This window comes from Rhagoletis pomonella, unplaced genomic scaffold (assembly GCF_013731165.1).
Source record: "Rhagoletis pomonella isolate Grant_MI unplaced genomic scaffold, Rhpom_1.0 Rhpom_scaffold_00003, whole genome shotgun sequence".
NCBI lineage: Eukaryota > Metazoa > Arthropoda > Insecta > Diptera > Tephritidae > Rhagoletis > Rhagoletis pomonella.
Window position 1 is genome coordinate 55,598,792 of NW_023458557.1, and position 15,056 is coordinate 55,613,847.

The 15,056-nt window shown below is 32.6% G+C and overlaps 1 protein-coding gene across 5 annotated transcripts in view; it reads right to left on the bottom strand.

Annotated features, from left to right (window-relative positions):
* Nucleotides 1-15,056, bottom strand: part of LOC118735312 (voltage-dependent calcium channel subunit alpha-2/delta-3) — a 513,712-nt gene that overhangs the window by 346,612 nt on the left and 152,044 nt on the right. For all 5 annotated transcript variants that reach the window (XM_036464990.1, XM_036464991.1, XM_036464993.1 and 2 more), the window contains one exon: nucleotides 7,898-7,979. In XM_036464990.1, coding sequence (XP_036320883.1) covers nucleotides 7,898-7,979 — 82 coding nt within the window. The remainder of the gene's footprint in view (nucleotides 1-7,897; nucleotides 7,980-15,056) is intronic.

Below are 15,056 nucleotides of genomic sequence, written 5' to 3' on the forward strand. Positions count from 1 at the left end.
TACAATACGAACAAACTTGTAGAAAAGAAGTATAACCAAAATGAGTTTGAAAGATTTGTATGTTTTTCACAGAGAACGTATATTTATAGAGAAGGTCCAAGAACTGTGAATGCCACATTTTTTCGAGCCAACTAAACTGGCGAAGCGCATTTTAAGAGCGACAAATATTTGGAATACTTAACAGCGAAAGCAAAATACAAAGCAGAAAAGAAGAATGTTAACAGAGCTAAATCTCACGAGAGCATTTGCAATGTTAATTAAATATGAATACTGATAATTTTTGTGATATTTTGGGAAAATTTTCAAATAGAAAACCCAAGTAAAAAAAATTAAATTTTTTTTCAATGATTTGTACAAGTAACATGAAATTAAATCGAAAATAGTATATAACATTCCCGATTTTTGTGATATTTTATTAATAATTGCAAATAGAAAAGTCCCATGTGTTTGTGTTTTTTTGTGAAAATATTTTTTGATACAAAAATCCTTTTCCCCGGTGATTTCCACAAATACTGTGAAAATAAATCGAAAGGTTATATAGCATTTTTCGATTTTTGTAATACCTATGTTGTTAGATTTTCAATTATAAAACTATTGGTATTAGATTTTTTTTGTGAATAGTTTTTAGGGGAAAAAATAATTTCTTCTCGGTGATTTGTACACACAACGGTAAAATAAATCGAAAATATTATATAACTTTTCCAATTTTTGTGTTATTTTAAAGTAAAAAACTGTATTGGTATTGGACTAAAAAAAAAAACTTGTGAAAATAATTAATTTCCTTTTTTTTTGTAGAGATCTCACAAAACTAAGACGAAAGTCTGTATGAATTTTTTCCATATTTTCGATATTTATGGAAATAATTCAGTTTTTAATTGTTTTCGACTTGGAAACTTTTTTTAAAAATACTAATAATCTGAAAACGTCGGATTTTACCAACAATTAGTAAAAATCTCGCTAATCTAAGCCGAAAATATTTAAGAAATTTTTCAATGTTTTCAATATTTATGGAAATAATGCAGTTTTCAAATCTTTTCTAATAAAGTGGTGCAAGAAGTTGCCATTGGATGGGTGGCAGCTTCGCTACTCATGTACATATTTGTCCCCCACATTGTCATTTACATATCTAATAATTAATTAATAAACCTAAATTTATAAAGCACATATTTGTAAACTTCATTTCATTACCTATTTCTGCTACCAAATTTTTCATGCATCCAAAAAGACAAACAAATGAGAATGTAAGTATGTATGCATTTATAAATGTACATATAAACATACATATACACGATTGTTCTGCTTTCGTCTTCCCCTCGCCGCTTCATCTACACAAATTATTCAATTTCTGCGAATCGGCACCAGATTGGCACGTGCGCGAAACCATTAACCCCATGTTTGCGAAATATTTAGATTTTCGCATAAGTTTGCATTTAATAAAGCAATACTCGAACATTTTGTATGGTGAATAATATTAATTAATTTAAAATTCTGCATATAACCATGTTCTCGACGATACATGTAACTTTCATAAAGATTAAACATAAAAATTGTGCTTCATTAACAGTTGCAACCAGCTGAAACCAAAAAAACTATGTTCGCTAAATGGGTTAAAATCAAACTGGAATTGACATTTTTTACACGCATACATGCATACATTCATATACACATGTACAGTGGAGTACCACTAGCTTGGACATTGCATTGCTTGGACTTTGATGTGTTTGAAACTTTTATGGTACTGAAGATTTGCTTACGGTTGAAAAATATTAAAAATCGTCGGTGCATATATGAAAATATATTTTTATAAACGCTTTGAAGTATAGAAAATTTTAATATTAAAAAATAAATAAAATAATTTTTTTGTATATATATAAATTTTGTTCAAGGCACATTGACCCACCTGTACAAAAATTGTGGCGCGGCATGGACAAAAATTTTACAATTTCGGACCGAAAAATATGAAAACGAGCTAAGTTGCCACGTTACATCTGTGAACTACCGATAAAACCACTTATTTTTGCGATTTTAGAAGTTTTGGTTTTATTAAAAAAAAATCAATGTATTTTCCTGCAGAAAACGTACACTTTTATTTAATATTTATTAAAATTACATCTCAAAAACTAGTTAGTGGTTGAAATATTGGAAGGGAACAGAGAAATAGAGTGTTTTGCCAAAAATTACCAAAAATTTCCAAAATTCGAGATAACTTATTTTACTGGATATAGAGAAATAGTTGCCACTTTTCACTTGGCTGGCCGAGATTTCTTCATTTTAAGATTTTAGAATTTTTGTGTCGGATTGAAAAAGTTGAGCTTGATGGTGATGAATTTGCGGGGAGATGTGCTGCGGTTATTTTTATGAATGAATTTACTTGGCCTTGAGAAATGCGCGCATGCGTTTACGAAAGAAATAGTTATTGTTGTATTTGAGTACGCGTGCAATTATGTGCATATGTACGTATGCTGCCGTGAGTTGTAAATATGTATATTTGTGTGTATGTACGTAGTATTTTGGCAGTAATATACACATACATATATATATACATATGTATGCATGTAAAAACATTATCAGTTAATGGAGTACGTATGTACATGAGTATGCATGGGGAAATGCATTTTCATTGGACTCCAAAACTATTGGGGCATACCTATTCGTATATGAAATAAAGTCTACTCTAAGTTTAAGTTTGTCAGTCCCAAATAAGAAAGTTAGTTGCATCTTTTTTTTTCACAGATGCCTAGTCCACTGAAAGTGATATGAAAAAGCTGTAACTAACTTTAGTGTCGGCTTTATTTTAACTATGCATATGCCCCATTATTTACATATAATACGAGTATAGCAGTGAAAAATGATAATGCACAGTTTTTCTCGATATAAATAACTTTTCGACAAAAACAACTTTGAAGTTAACTCGTGCGTGCAATCAATGCATTTGTACGTTTTTTTGAAGTGGATTTGTGAGAAAACTAAGGCAGCTAGAAAACTGCAGTTTGTTGCATTGAAAATATCGTGTCTATAAACTACCATTAGAATCGTTAAATATATAAAAACCGATTTGCTTCGCTTTTAATGCCGACACCAAACAGTGCGCATTTGCGTTTTTTGGTCAACGTGTCCATCTTTAAAGTGAATTTGGGGAAAAACTAAGGCAGCTAAAAAACTGCGGTTTGTTGCGTTGAAAATAGCGTAGCATCTACCATATGAATCGGTAAAAAAGTAAAAGTCGATTTTTTCAACTCAAATGCCGACGGCAAATCACCCACGAATTTGCCAATTGCATATTACATATTTGCATAACTTTCACTTTTTTGATTCACAGAATTGTATCTCTCGCATACATATGCATGTACACAATATGTACATATTACATATTTCGACCTATGCATGCATTTATTTTAAATAATTAACCAATTTAAAGAACAATAAAAGCTTTGTAAAAACGTAAAAAGCCGTCAGCATTTCGCGTCTAACAAGAAAAAAATGCATTTGCTTTGATGAGACAATTTCTGTTAAATTTATTTTGCTTCTGGCTGGGCTCTGTTAAAATTCGATTGTCTCTTGCTGGCCGCTCTTAAAATGCGCTTCGCCAGTTTTGTTGGTATTTGACAGTTTCCACGCTGATCCGTTCTTGGACCTTCTCTATAAATATACGTTCTCTGTTTTTCATTCATTCGTTCACATTCTTCCATTTGAAGATAGAAAATTTAAAACAAAATGTATATTCATAACTTACAACATTCCAAACGTTGAGTGTTTTGTATATGAAGTAGAATATTCAAATCTACAGTACTCAGTTCGGCTAGAACTTTGCATCAACTCATGCAGAGGTCTAATGCTTACGTATTTTTTTAAACAAACCTTCTTGCAGAGAACTTATTTAATTTGCAAAAACCGAAAAATAAACGTTTGCTTAGCAAACAAATTCATGATTTTTATTGCTCACTTTATTTCAAACGGTTTTTCTTTTGTTTTAAAAAATTATAGAAAATAAATTGAGCGAAAACCAAAAGCAAAGCCAATCATTATGCAAAAAAGAAATTAGTTTCATTTAATGACATTCGTTGTTGTTGTTAACCATTTGACTTTTAATAAAATTATGACATTTAACCAAATTCATGCTCCTGATCACCAGAAGTAATATTTTTTTTGAAATTTTGGAGATACGCTAACCACAAAGCCAAATTTTTTACAAAATCTGTTGAGAAATTTAAAAGTAAATTTGGACCAAAATCAATTATATAAATAGGCAATCATGTTTCCTTTACACCCCTTTTGCGGCTAAACTATACCTCTAAGGTATAAACAGTTATATATCATTAGAAAGGTATTTAGATGCTGATGTGCAGGCAATTTTACAAATTTCAAATAAGTTTAACATAAAGCGAAAAAATCAATTCAAAAGTCACACCAATACTAATGCCGTACATGTACATGGTTGGGGCGGAAATGCCTCCTAAATGTATGCTTTAAGATTGATACTGAATTAAAGAAGATTAAGATTCATGCAAGGAAGAAGGTAAATTTTGAATATGTAGAAGAAGAAAGGGATAAAGGCAAAGATTAGAATAAAAGTAAAGAAACTTAAATATAAACGAAGGTGAATATGAAGATGAAATGAAGATGAACATGAACATGAACATGAAGGTGAAGATAAACATAAACATTAAAAGCGATAGAGACAAATATAGAGAGGAAGAAAGTGATAGGGATAAAAGGAAATACAACTGAAACATGTGCGATGTTATATTGTGGTGTGTTATGCTACATATGTTATGTTATTTAATCTTATGCTATGGTATGTTATGTTATGCTAAGTACTAAGCTAAACTCCCTCCACTTAACCCATTCCAACTAATGTTATTTCAGCTCAACTCAACTTACATAAACTATCCTCAATTTTAGCGGTTCAATTTCAACCGCTGGGCGAAGTATTAATAAAAAGGTTTTATTTGGAAGAACATTTTTTAGAATTAGATTTTTAGATCGCAGGATTGCATTCAAAATAATAAAATGAAAACAAGTAAGAAAGTCTAAGTTCGGGCGGAGCCGACCATTAAATACCCGGCGCAAGTATTAAATATATGTTTCTTCACCTTTCCGAAACCTACCGCTAGATGGTAAGCCGGGGTGTATCAATTTTGAGTAAATTGGCGTCCTTCAATTTCGAAATATTGAAGTTTCAAGCATTTCTGAAATTTACCGTTATATGAAAAGCGGCCGAAATTTTAGTCCGATTTCAATAATTTTCAACGCTTTGCTTTCATGTGGCAAGCACAATAACCACACCGAGTTTGGTACAAATTGGTAGAACGGTCACCGATATACATATATGTGATCATAAGTGGGCGGTGCCACGCCCATTTTCCAAAATTGTACCATAAAAGTATTTCTTGGTAAAAAGTTTTTGCAAGCATCAATTTTGAATAAATTTGCTTCAATATTTACTGATTTATCGAAGATTTTATATTTCTCTAAACTACCGTTATATGGAATGTGGGCGTGGTTATTGTCCGAATTAAAAGATTTTTGGCCATTTGGTATGGTGTACCAACGCCAACAACTGTGCCAAGTTTGGAAGAAATTGGTGCAGCGGTTACGAAGATATACACATGTAACCATAAGTGGGCGTGGCTACGCCCATTTTCCAAAAATTTATAATATTCTTATTTTTCGTCTAAAAATTGTTGTAAATATCAATTTTGAGTGAATAATCTTCAGTAGTTACTAAAATATCGCAGTTTTCGTATTTCTGGAAATTACCGTTATATGGGAAGTGGGCGTGGTTACAGTCCGATTTCGCCCATTTTAAATACCAACCTACCTTGGATTAAGGGAAACCTACCTACCAAATTTCGTTGAGATATCTCAATTTTTGCTCGAGTTATCGTGTACACGGACGGACGGACAGACGGACAAACGGACGGACAGACAGACATGGCTTAATCGATTTCTTTTTTCATCCTGATCATTTATGTATACATTTGTCTATATCTATCTCGATTCGTTTTGGCTGTTACAAACAACCGTTATGTGAACAAAATTAATATACCCTTGTGCACAAGTGCGCTCGGGTATAAGAATAACCAAAATGCGTTCGTGGTTTTTATTATAAAATAAAAAGAACGATTACGATGAAGCCTCCTTTAACAGTTTACATTTTATACATACATATGTATGTGCTTAACACCAAAAGTCTTGATACACCATATCTTTTTTAAATACTCACTATATTTTGCAATCTAAAATTTGTATGTTATTTTCTTATAAGAATATGGAGCATGCTTTAAACAAAATCATATAAACCAACGTTTCAATTTTTATACAAAATTAAAGCAAATTCAACGAATTTTCACCAAACTCTTCAACTTTTCCATCAGATTGAATTCAACGCAGTTTTCTAGCCCACTCAAATTTAGTATAATAATGTGTAAATATTATATGGCTCAGAAATCGCGTTGATTTTGAATAATTTTTTTTTGACGGTTCTACCCATTTCCCTCCATATAAACAAGTTTCACTCATACATTGTAATTGTATTTTTTAATAAATAAATAAAATTAAAAAAAACCTTTTAATATACAACGCTTTTATAAATGGACTAAAAAGTAGAAAATAATATTTCCCAGTCCCACGGAATTTGTTTTGATAACTTTTGATTTTGCAATTTTAGCAAAAGTCATTATAAACAATAATTGTCATTGAAAACGAAAAAGGTGGAGCGCATGTAATACACTTAAATTGATATGAAAAGTAACATATGTATGTATGTGGGCATATGAATGTCAAATGTTAAAGTAAACAAAAATTGACGCTAGTAAGGAAAATAGGTTTGTAAAGGTATTTTAATAAAATATTCAGTTAAAATATATTTAAATGGCCTAATATGTGTTGCAAAAAAAAAGTGACCTCGGTGGCACAGAGAAGAAGTTTAACTTTTCCTCGAGTTGTGTGAATAACAAGCACAACCAATTTGACAGCTAACGAGCTTTGATTGAGATTATAGTTATATGTAAACGTACTTTTATGCTTTGCCGTTCGCATATGTATACACATCAAATTTCATGAGTACCTAGTACTCACGCCTTTTTTTTAAATTTATTTTATACGTTTTAGTCTTGTCTGTATACAATTTTGCAATAGATACTAAACTAATTCAACTTGCAGCGAAAAGAGAACAGAACACTATGCAAGCAAAATGTTGTTTGCTCACATTTAGTATATGCCTACATACGCACATACATACATATAGCAGCAATTAATTTCATTTAAAGAAATGGCGGCTCGTCTATTTCCGCTGTAGCGTATGTAGTGCATATTTTTAACTTCTTCTGGCGAGGCGACATCTATCTCCAGAGGTTTTCTAATTGTATGTCTTTGATATGATACCTTCGACGAGGTTGATATCTAGACTAGGTTTGCCATAAATACCTTTGCTTTATTTATAGCAAATGGTGGTCTGGACATACAACATTGCAAGTTGATAAAAGCGTTGTAAAAAGGTGCGAACCACGTAAGTAAAAAAAAATACAATGCACTGGTAATGATTTGAAATATTATTACGTTGGCATAAATAAATGGAGTTTTTGTTTCAATAGAGGCAAGATCGTTGATAATACTCACAATTTATGAAACTTCAAAAATTTATATTATACATCAAATTTTGTTTATTTAAACTACCTTCTTTTTTGTATCATGAAGCCAACTTACCGTAAGAGAATCAACATTGAAATGCGTCAAAATAAATATAAGGGAGCACGAATTTCGATGCGAAGCAAAACTCTCTGGGAAGACAATACCTGTAATAACTGTACCATGGGTACAACTAAATCTTGTGACAGGCTCACTGGGCTAATGGTAGTAATAATAATTGTGACTTCAATACGAATGTTTTACTTACATTTTTTATTTCATTCATTTTTGTAAATTGCCGTCCGAACTCCCAAAGATCCACACCAAATTTAAGCGCCCAATTTCGTACCCTGAAAAAATTAAACAAACAAATTGTATGACTAAAAGGCAAGGAATGAATGAAATTGTATTATTATGTATATACTAGGGTGGTCCAAAAAAAAGTAAAGTCGGAATTTTAATGTCGCCACCCTTTGCGTTTGTTCTTTACCGAAAAAATATACCACTATTTTTTATTTTGAAATCAAAAAATATTTAGAGGGCGCACAAGAGCTTAAAATTTTCCATGTATTTTATATGCGGAAAAAACATCTTTTCGTAGAGATGGTGTAGAGTTCTTGAAAATCAATATTTTTCGATCGGAAAACTCTGGTTATCTTCAGGAGACTTATTTATATACCAAAGATTTTTAATTTGTCCCCCATTGCATTCACTGGGGATTTCGGGGGACCTATAACATATATAAAAATTAAATTAAATTTTTTTTTTTTTTTAATTACAACAAAAACATGAGTAAATAAAAAATCAAATACATAAAAAAAAATTAAATAACCTTTGAGATTCTAACTCGTGTCTCTTTACAGCGCCGCGAGTAAAATTGCATAGTTATGCTTTTTACGGGGGATGAATTGGCAGTGTATCCCGTCAACTGGTAGGGTGCTGATGCAGGGGCCGACAATTGACATCTCCTATGACACCGCCATGTTAAAAATACCAGTCGGTAACATTGAAAAGGGATATAACGTGAACTAGTTGGACTGAAAAATAAACTGGTATCTTTTTAGTTCACAACTAGTAGATTTCCCTGCAAGGAATGTACCTTACGGCCACGGTTGCCAACCGTCCCGTTTTCAGCGGAACTGTCCCGAATTTTAGAGTTATGTCCCGGTCCCGGTACAACATATACCGGGACATGAAATGTTCCGGGTGTTGGCAAGAAAAAAAAAATTAGATATCTCGTTGCTAAAAACTATTTTACGAATTGTATTTACTCATCGACAGTATACGCCGTATTTTGTTTGCTAATGCGATTTCCTTAAGGCTGTTTGCTAACGATTTGTGGCAACGCCGTTCAATTAGCAGATAATCGTATTTCGTATTATTTTTATTTTATTTTTAATATGTCTATTTTTACGTGTATTTTATTACAGGCAAATTATGTTTTATTTGAATTTTCTATGAAAACTGACGGAAGGGAAACATCATTTTTGACTTAAGGCTGGTTTTCACTATGTCAAATTCAGTTGCATTTGTCGTCAAATAAGTGAAAACCATGGCCCGTAAAGGTTATAAGTTTTATTATAAAAATCACTTTTTAATCGTTATTAACTGAGTTTTATTTTTTGCTCGGAAAATAATGGTTACGTTTTAAGTTTTATTTTTTGCTCGGAAAATAATGGTTACGTTTTAAGTTTTATTTTTCGCTCGGAAAATAATGGTTGCGTTTTAAGTTTTATTTTTGGCTCGGAAAATAATGGTTACGTTTTAAGTTTTATTTTTTGCTCGGAAAATAATCGTTACATTTTAAGTTTTATTTTTTGCTCGGAAAATAATCGTTACTAGAGTGCCAGTTACTGTCGAAATTCGACAGTTTTTCTAGTTTTAGAAGCCTTGGAGAGGATTTCTAACTTAACACGCAGCAAAACTTATACGGTACAAATTAACTAACCGAAAAATCTTCTGCTAAAACGTAACTAAATTTTTTTTTATCTGAGAAGGTCTTTGGAGGACTTCGGCAGGACTTGGAATTGACCCGATACATTCAAGTTTATCGATAAATTTCAATGATTTGATACATATCGATAGTTCGATGAATTTCAAGAACACAAAATTCGATAACTCAACAAAATTCGTTAACTCGACCAATTTCGATAACTGTGAAATTCGATGGCTCGATAAATTTAGATAACTCAAAAATTTAAAAACTTTGGATACCTTTATAAATTTTTACTTTTGACATCTCCATATTTTTCGAAAACTATCTAAACATTTTGATAACTCGTTACACTCTGTTAAGACGATTAAATGCGATAAACAGTGATAAATCGATAAACTTATATAACCTTGAAATTTCGATAAATCGATATATTTTGAAAATTCCATAAACTTCGCTTCGTTGAACCAACCAATTTCAGTCGATCAATAATTATCGATATCTCTGTAAGTTGAAAGAACTCCATGCATTACGACACCTCGATATATTTCGTTAAGTCTATAAATAATGATAATTCAATAAATATCGATAACTTGATACATTTCTTTAACTTGACAAATTTCGTTAATCCCACACGTTTTTATAGCTCGATAACTATCCGTAAATTTGGACAACTTAGTTCCTGTGTCTATAAATTTCGACAACTCAGTAAAAATTGATCAGTTTGAATAATTCGATACGTTGCGATAACTAACTTCGATGATTCGATAAATTTCAGTAAGCTTTATGGCTGATTTTATTTCGATTCCTATTGGAAAATTTCAGCTCTGTTAGCATTGTATCCATTTTCGCCTTTATCTCAATTTTCGTCTTTATCTTCACTTTTGCCTTTTTTTGTCTTCATCGGGGAATAGCTAAGCTTTCTGCAATTCCTAAATTATTTGAAGCAATTATAACAAATCAGTTGATGCATTCTATCTCTTCTAGCATTTCATATAGTCAACATGGATTTTGCAAGGGTAAATCAACTTCTACAAATTTACTCGAATTACCATCCTATATCTCAAAAGCATTTAGTGAAAGCAAAACTGTTGATGTTATGTATACTGACTTCAGTAAAGCATTTGACAAAGTGTGCCACTCGTTGCTTATCTACAAACTTGATATTCTTGGTCTTCCACCTAATTTTCTACGTTGGATCTCTTCATACCTCTGTGATAGATCACAAAAGGTAATGTTTAAAAATACTATCTCTGACGTCATTGATGTTACTTCAGGAGTCCCTCAAGGTAGCCACCTAGGCCCGGTTCTGTTCTTGCTTTTTATAAACGATATTTCTACAGATATACAATTTTCTAAAATTTTAATGTATGCAGATGATGTAAAGCTTTATAAATCGTACGCTTCAATTGAAGAAAGGTCTTTTCTACAATCAGACTTAGACAGCATGGCTTACTGGTGTCAAGTAAATCTTATGCCTCTAAATCTTAAGAAATGTAAAGTAATGAGCTTCTCGCGAAGAGCTGTTCATCCCACTTCTTATACAATAGGTAACCTTAACCTGGAACAGGTATACAATTTTGTGGACCTTGGTATCACAATGGATCCTAAGCTTAATTTTAATCTTCATATTAATGTGAAAATCAACAAGGCTAAAGGTGTACTTGCATTTGTGAAACGATGGTCAAAAGAATTTTGAGACCCATTAAATCACTAAAACCCTGTTTACAACATTAGTTAGGCCAATTCTGGAATACGGTTCGGTGGTTTGGAATCCAAGGTATCAAATTTACTCATACAAGATAGAATCAATTCAAAAACAATTCCTACTTTTTGCTTTAAGAAATTTCCGTTGGGATTCTCAATATAACCTTCCACCTTATACGAGCCGATTAAAACTTATTAATCTTCCTACACTTTCCAGCCGCAGGCAAATGCTTGGTACAATTTTTATACCCGAGCGCACTTGTGCACAAGGGTATTATAACTTTGTTCACATAACGGTTGTTTGTAACAGGCAAAACGAATCGAGATAGATATAGACAAATGTATACATAAATGATCAGGATGAAAAGAGAAATCGATTAAGCGGTGACTGTCTGTCCGTCCGTCCGTCCGTCCGTCCGTCCGTCCGTCCGTCTGTCCGTCTGTGCACACGATAACTCGAGTAAAAATTAAGATATCTTAACGTAACTTGGCACGTGTACTTCTTTCGGGCGTAGGACGGATGGTATTGAAAATGGGCAAAATCGGACAATAACCACGCCTACCTCCCATATAACGGTAATTTTCAGAAATACGAAAACTGCGATATTTTAGTAACTACTGAAGATTATTCACTCAAAATTGATATTTGCAATAACTTTTAGACGAAAAATAAGAATATTATAAATTTTTGAAAAATGGGCGTAGCCACGCCCACTTAATGTTACATGTGTATATCTTGGCAACCGCTGCACCGATTTCTTCCAAACTTGGCACAGTTATTGGCCTTGGTACAGGATACCAAATGGCCGAAAATTTTAAAAAGGGGACAATAACCACGCCCACATCCCATATAACGGTAATTTGGAGAAATACGAAATCTTCAATAAATCCGTAAATATTGAAGCTAATTTATTCAGAATTGATGCTTGCAACAATTCTTTATCAGGAAATACGCTTATCATAAAATTTTGGAAAATGGGCGTGGCACCGCCCACTTATGATCACATATATGTATCTCGGTAACCGTTCTACCAATTTGTACCAAACTCGGTATTTTTATTGTGCTTGCCACATAAAAGCAAAACGTTCGAAATTATTGAAATCGGACTAAAATCACGGCTTTTCATATAACGGTAAATTTTAGAAAAGCTCGAAACGTCAATATCTCGAAATTTAAGGATGCTAATTTATTCAAAATTGATACACCCCGGCTTACCATCTAGCGGAAGGTTTCGGAAAGGTAAAAAGGCATATATGTAATACTTGCGCCGGGTATTTAATGTTCGGCCCCGCCCGAACTTAGACTTTCTTACTTGTTATAGTTAAATTACTAACAGGCTCAATTTCAAGTCCGCTTCTTCTTGGCGAAGTTAGCCTTAATGTTCCCTCCCGGGTATCAAGACACTTTTGCCCCCTATTTCTGAAAGCTTGTAAAACAAATTTTGAATTGCACGACCCACTCCGTTGCTTATGCCAGGATTTTAACTCTCATTCCAGCACGTTTGATATATCAGATCCGCTTTTCAGCATTAAGAAATCGATACTGTCCTCTCTCAATAAATGAATCATTAAAATAAAGACACAAAATCGGCTGATGAATTTAGTTCTGTAGCTGAACAGTTTTAGATCTCGACACTTAACAAACTCCTGCCTATCGTGACTCGGCGCAAAAATTGAAAATACTGGTTCCGTACGTCATGCGGACTGCGCCCCTCGTGCGGATGGGCGGGAATGGAGGGTAAAAACCGCTGGGATATTATTATTATTATTATCGTTATCACTTGTTTCTTCATCTTCATATTTATCTTTATTTCAAAGTTTAATTTCAAATACGAAGTAAAACAAAACGCTTGAATTGAACAGGTTGCAAAAACAACCATTAACAAATATGGAAATTTTTAAACGACGATTTTCAACCAATTTCGAAACTATAAAAACTCTCCTCATCTACAGAAAATTACTTTCCAACGGTGTTTCTGGCTTTGAAATCGGTAACTTTACCTTGGTCTTCATCTTTGTTTTTATCTTTCACATCTTTGCTTATATCCTTTTCTTTTTCTATTCACGTAGATGAGATGAGGTGCGATGACGTGATAAGATGTGATGTGATTTTATGTGATGGGATGTGTGTGTGTCATGTCATGTGTTGTCATATCCTCTGATGTCATGTCATATGAAGTCATACCATATGATGTCATATCATGTGATGCCACGTCATGTAATGCCATGTCATGTCATACGATGTCATATCATGTGATATCAAGTCTTGTGATGTCATGCACTATAATGTGATGGCATATCATATAATGTCATGTCGCATGATATCGTGTGATGTGACATCATATTATGTGATGCAATATCATGTGATGTCTCTTCATATCATGTGATAAAATGTGATGTGATGTGATGTAATTTGATCACATTCCATGTTCCGATTAGTGTATCGATAACCCTGTTGATAACTGTGTTGATAAAAATACCGATAACAATATCCATACACATATAGAAAAAATACAACGATTGTAAAATCGATTAATTCATCGATAAATATAACAATCACCAGTATCGATTATTGTACATATCGTTAACAATATAAACTAAATCGATAACAAAATCAATTATTTAATCGATTATTATACCGATAACAATATCCATTATTGTATCGATAACAATATCGATTATTATATTGATTATTATATCGATTACAAAAGCGGTTATTTAATTAATAACAGTATCGATTATTTTATCGATAGCAATATCGATTATTATATCGATTATTATATCGATAACAATATCGAGTTTTATATCGATAACAAAATCGATCTTCATCCTCATCCTTTTCTTCATATTTATCTTTATTTCTGCATATTCCTCTTCACCTTTACCTTAAAGTGTTTAAATTTACCTTGATCTTCGTTTTTGCCTGTACCTCTAGGCATCTTTGTTTTTGTTTTTATTCTCAAACCGCTAAACCGCTGAGAACCATTTCTAAGTGCATTATTCCCCTTTAATTTGACAATTTACTCCCAACCAACCAATTGCCGCTAAAGAAGTTTCACTTCATAAATTCAAGAAATGTTCTTACCCTTTCAGTTACCCTAATTCTTATGTATCTGTCATTGTCTCCATTTTCGTCTTTATCTTCACTTCTGCCTTCTTTTTTTTTGACTTCATCGTTGTCATTTATTTCTTCATCTTCATATTTATCTTTATTTCAAAGCTTAATTTCAAATGTGTAGTGAAACAACAGGCGAAACATGTCAAATTGAGCATGTTGCAGCAACATCTATACACAATTCGAAAATGTTTAAACAGCGGTTTTGGCCGTAATTTCAACCAATTGTGAAACCACAAAAACTCTGCTCATCTACGGAAAAATGCCTTTCCAACGGTGTTCTTGGTTTTGAAATCGGTTCGGTAGAGTCGCCAAACGAACGGAGACAAAATTTATGTTAGCGTATTAATATATAGATTTCTTTTTTGCTCAGAAAATAAAACTTAATTTTTGCGTATGCGTATGCGCTTTTTTGCACTTTTTCTTTAGAAATGTTGTTCTCTTTGTTTCTGCCCTGGTATCTATATTTTCATTACCCACTCCACAGTGGCGTTAAAGGTTCAATGCAGCCGCCCCCTGTCTATTCACGCATGCGCATGCGCATACGCAAAAATTAAGTTTTATTTTCTGAGCAAAAAATAAAACTCAAGAAATAACAATTATTTTCCGAGCAAAAAATAAAACCTAAAACGTAACCATTATTTTCCGAGCAAAAAATAAAACTTAAAACGT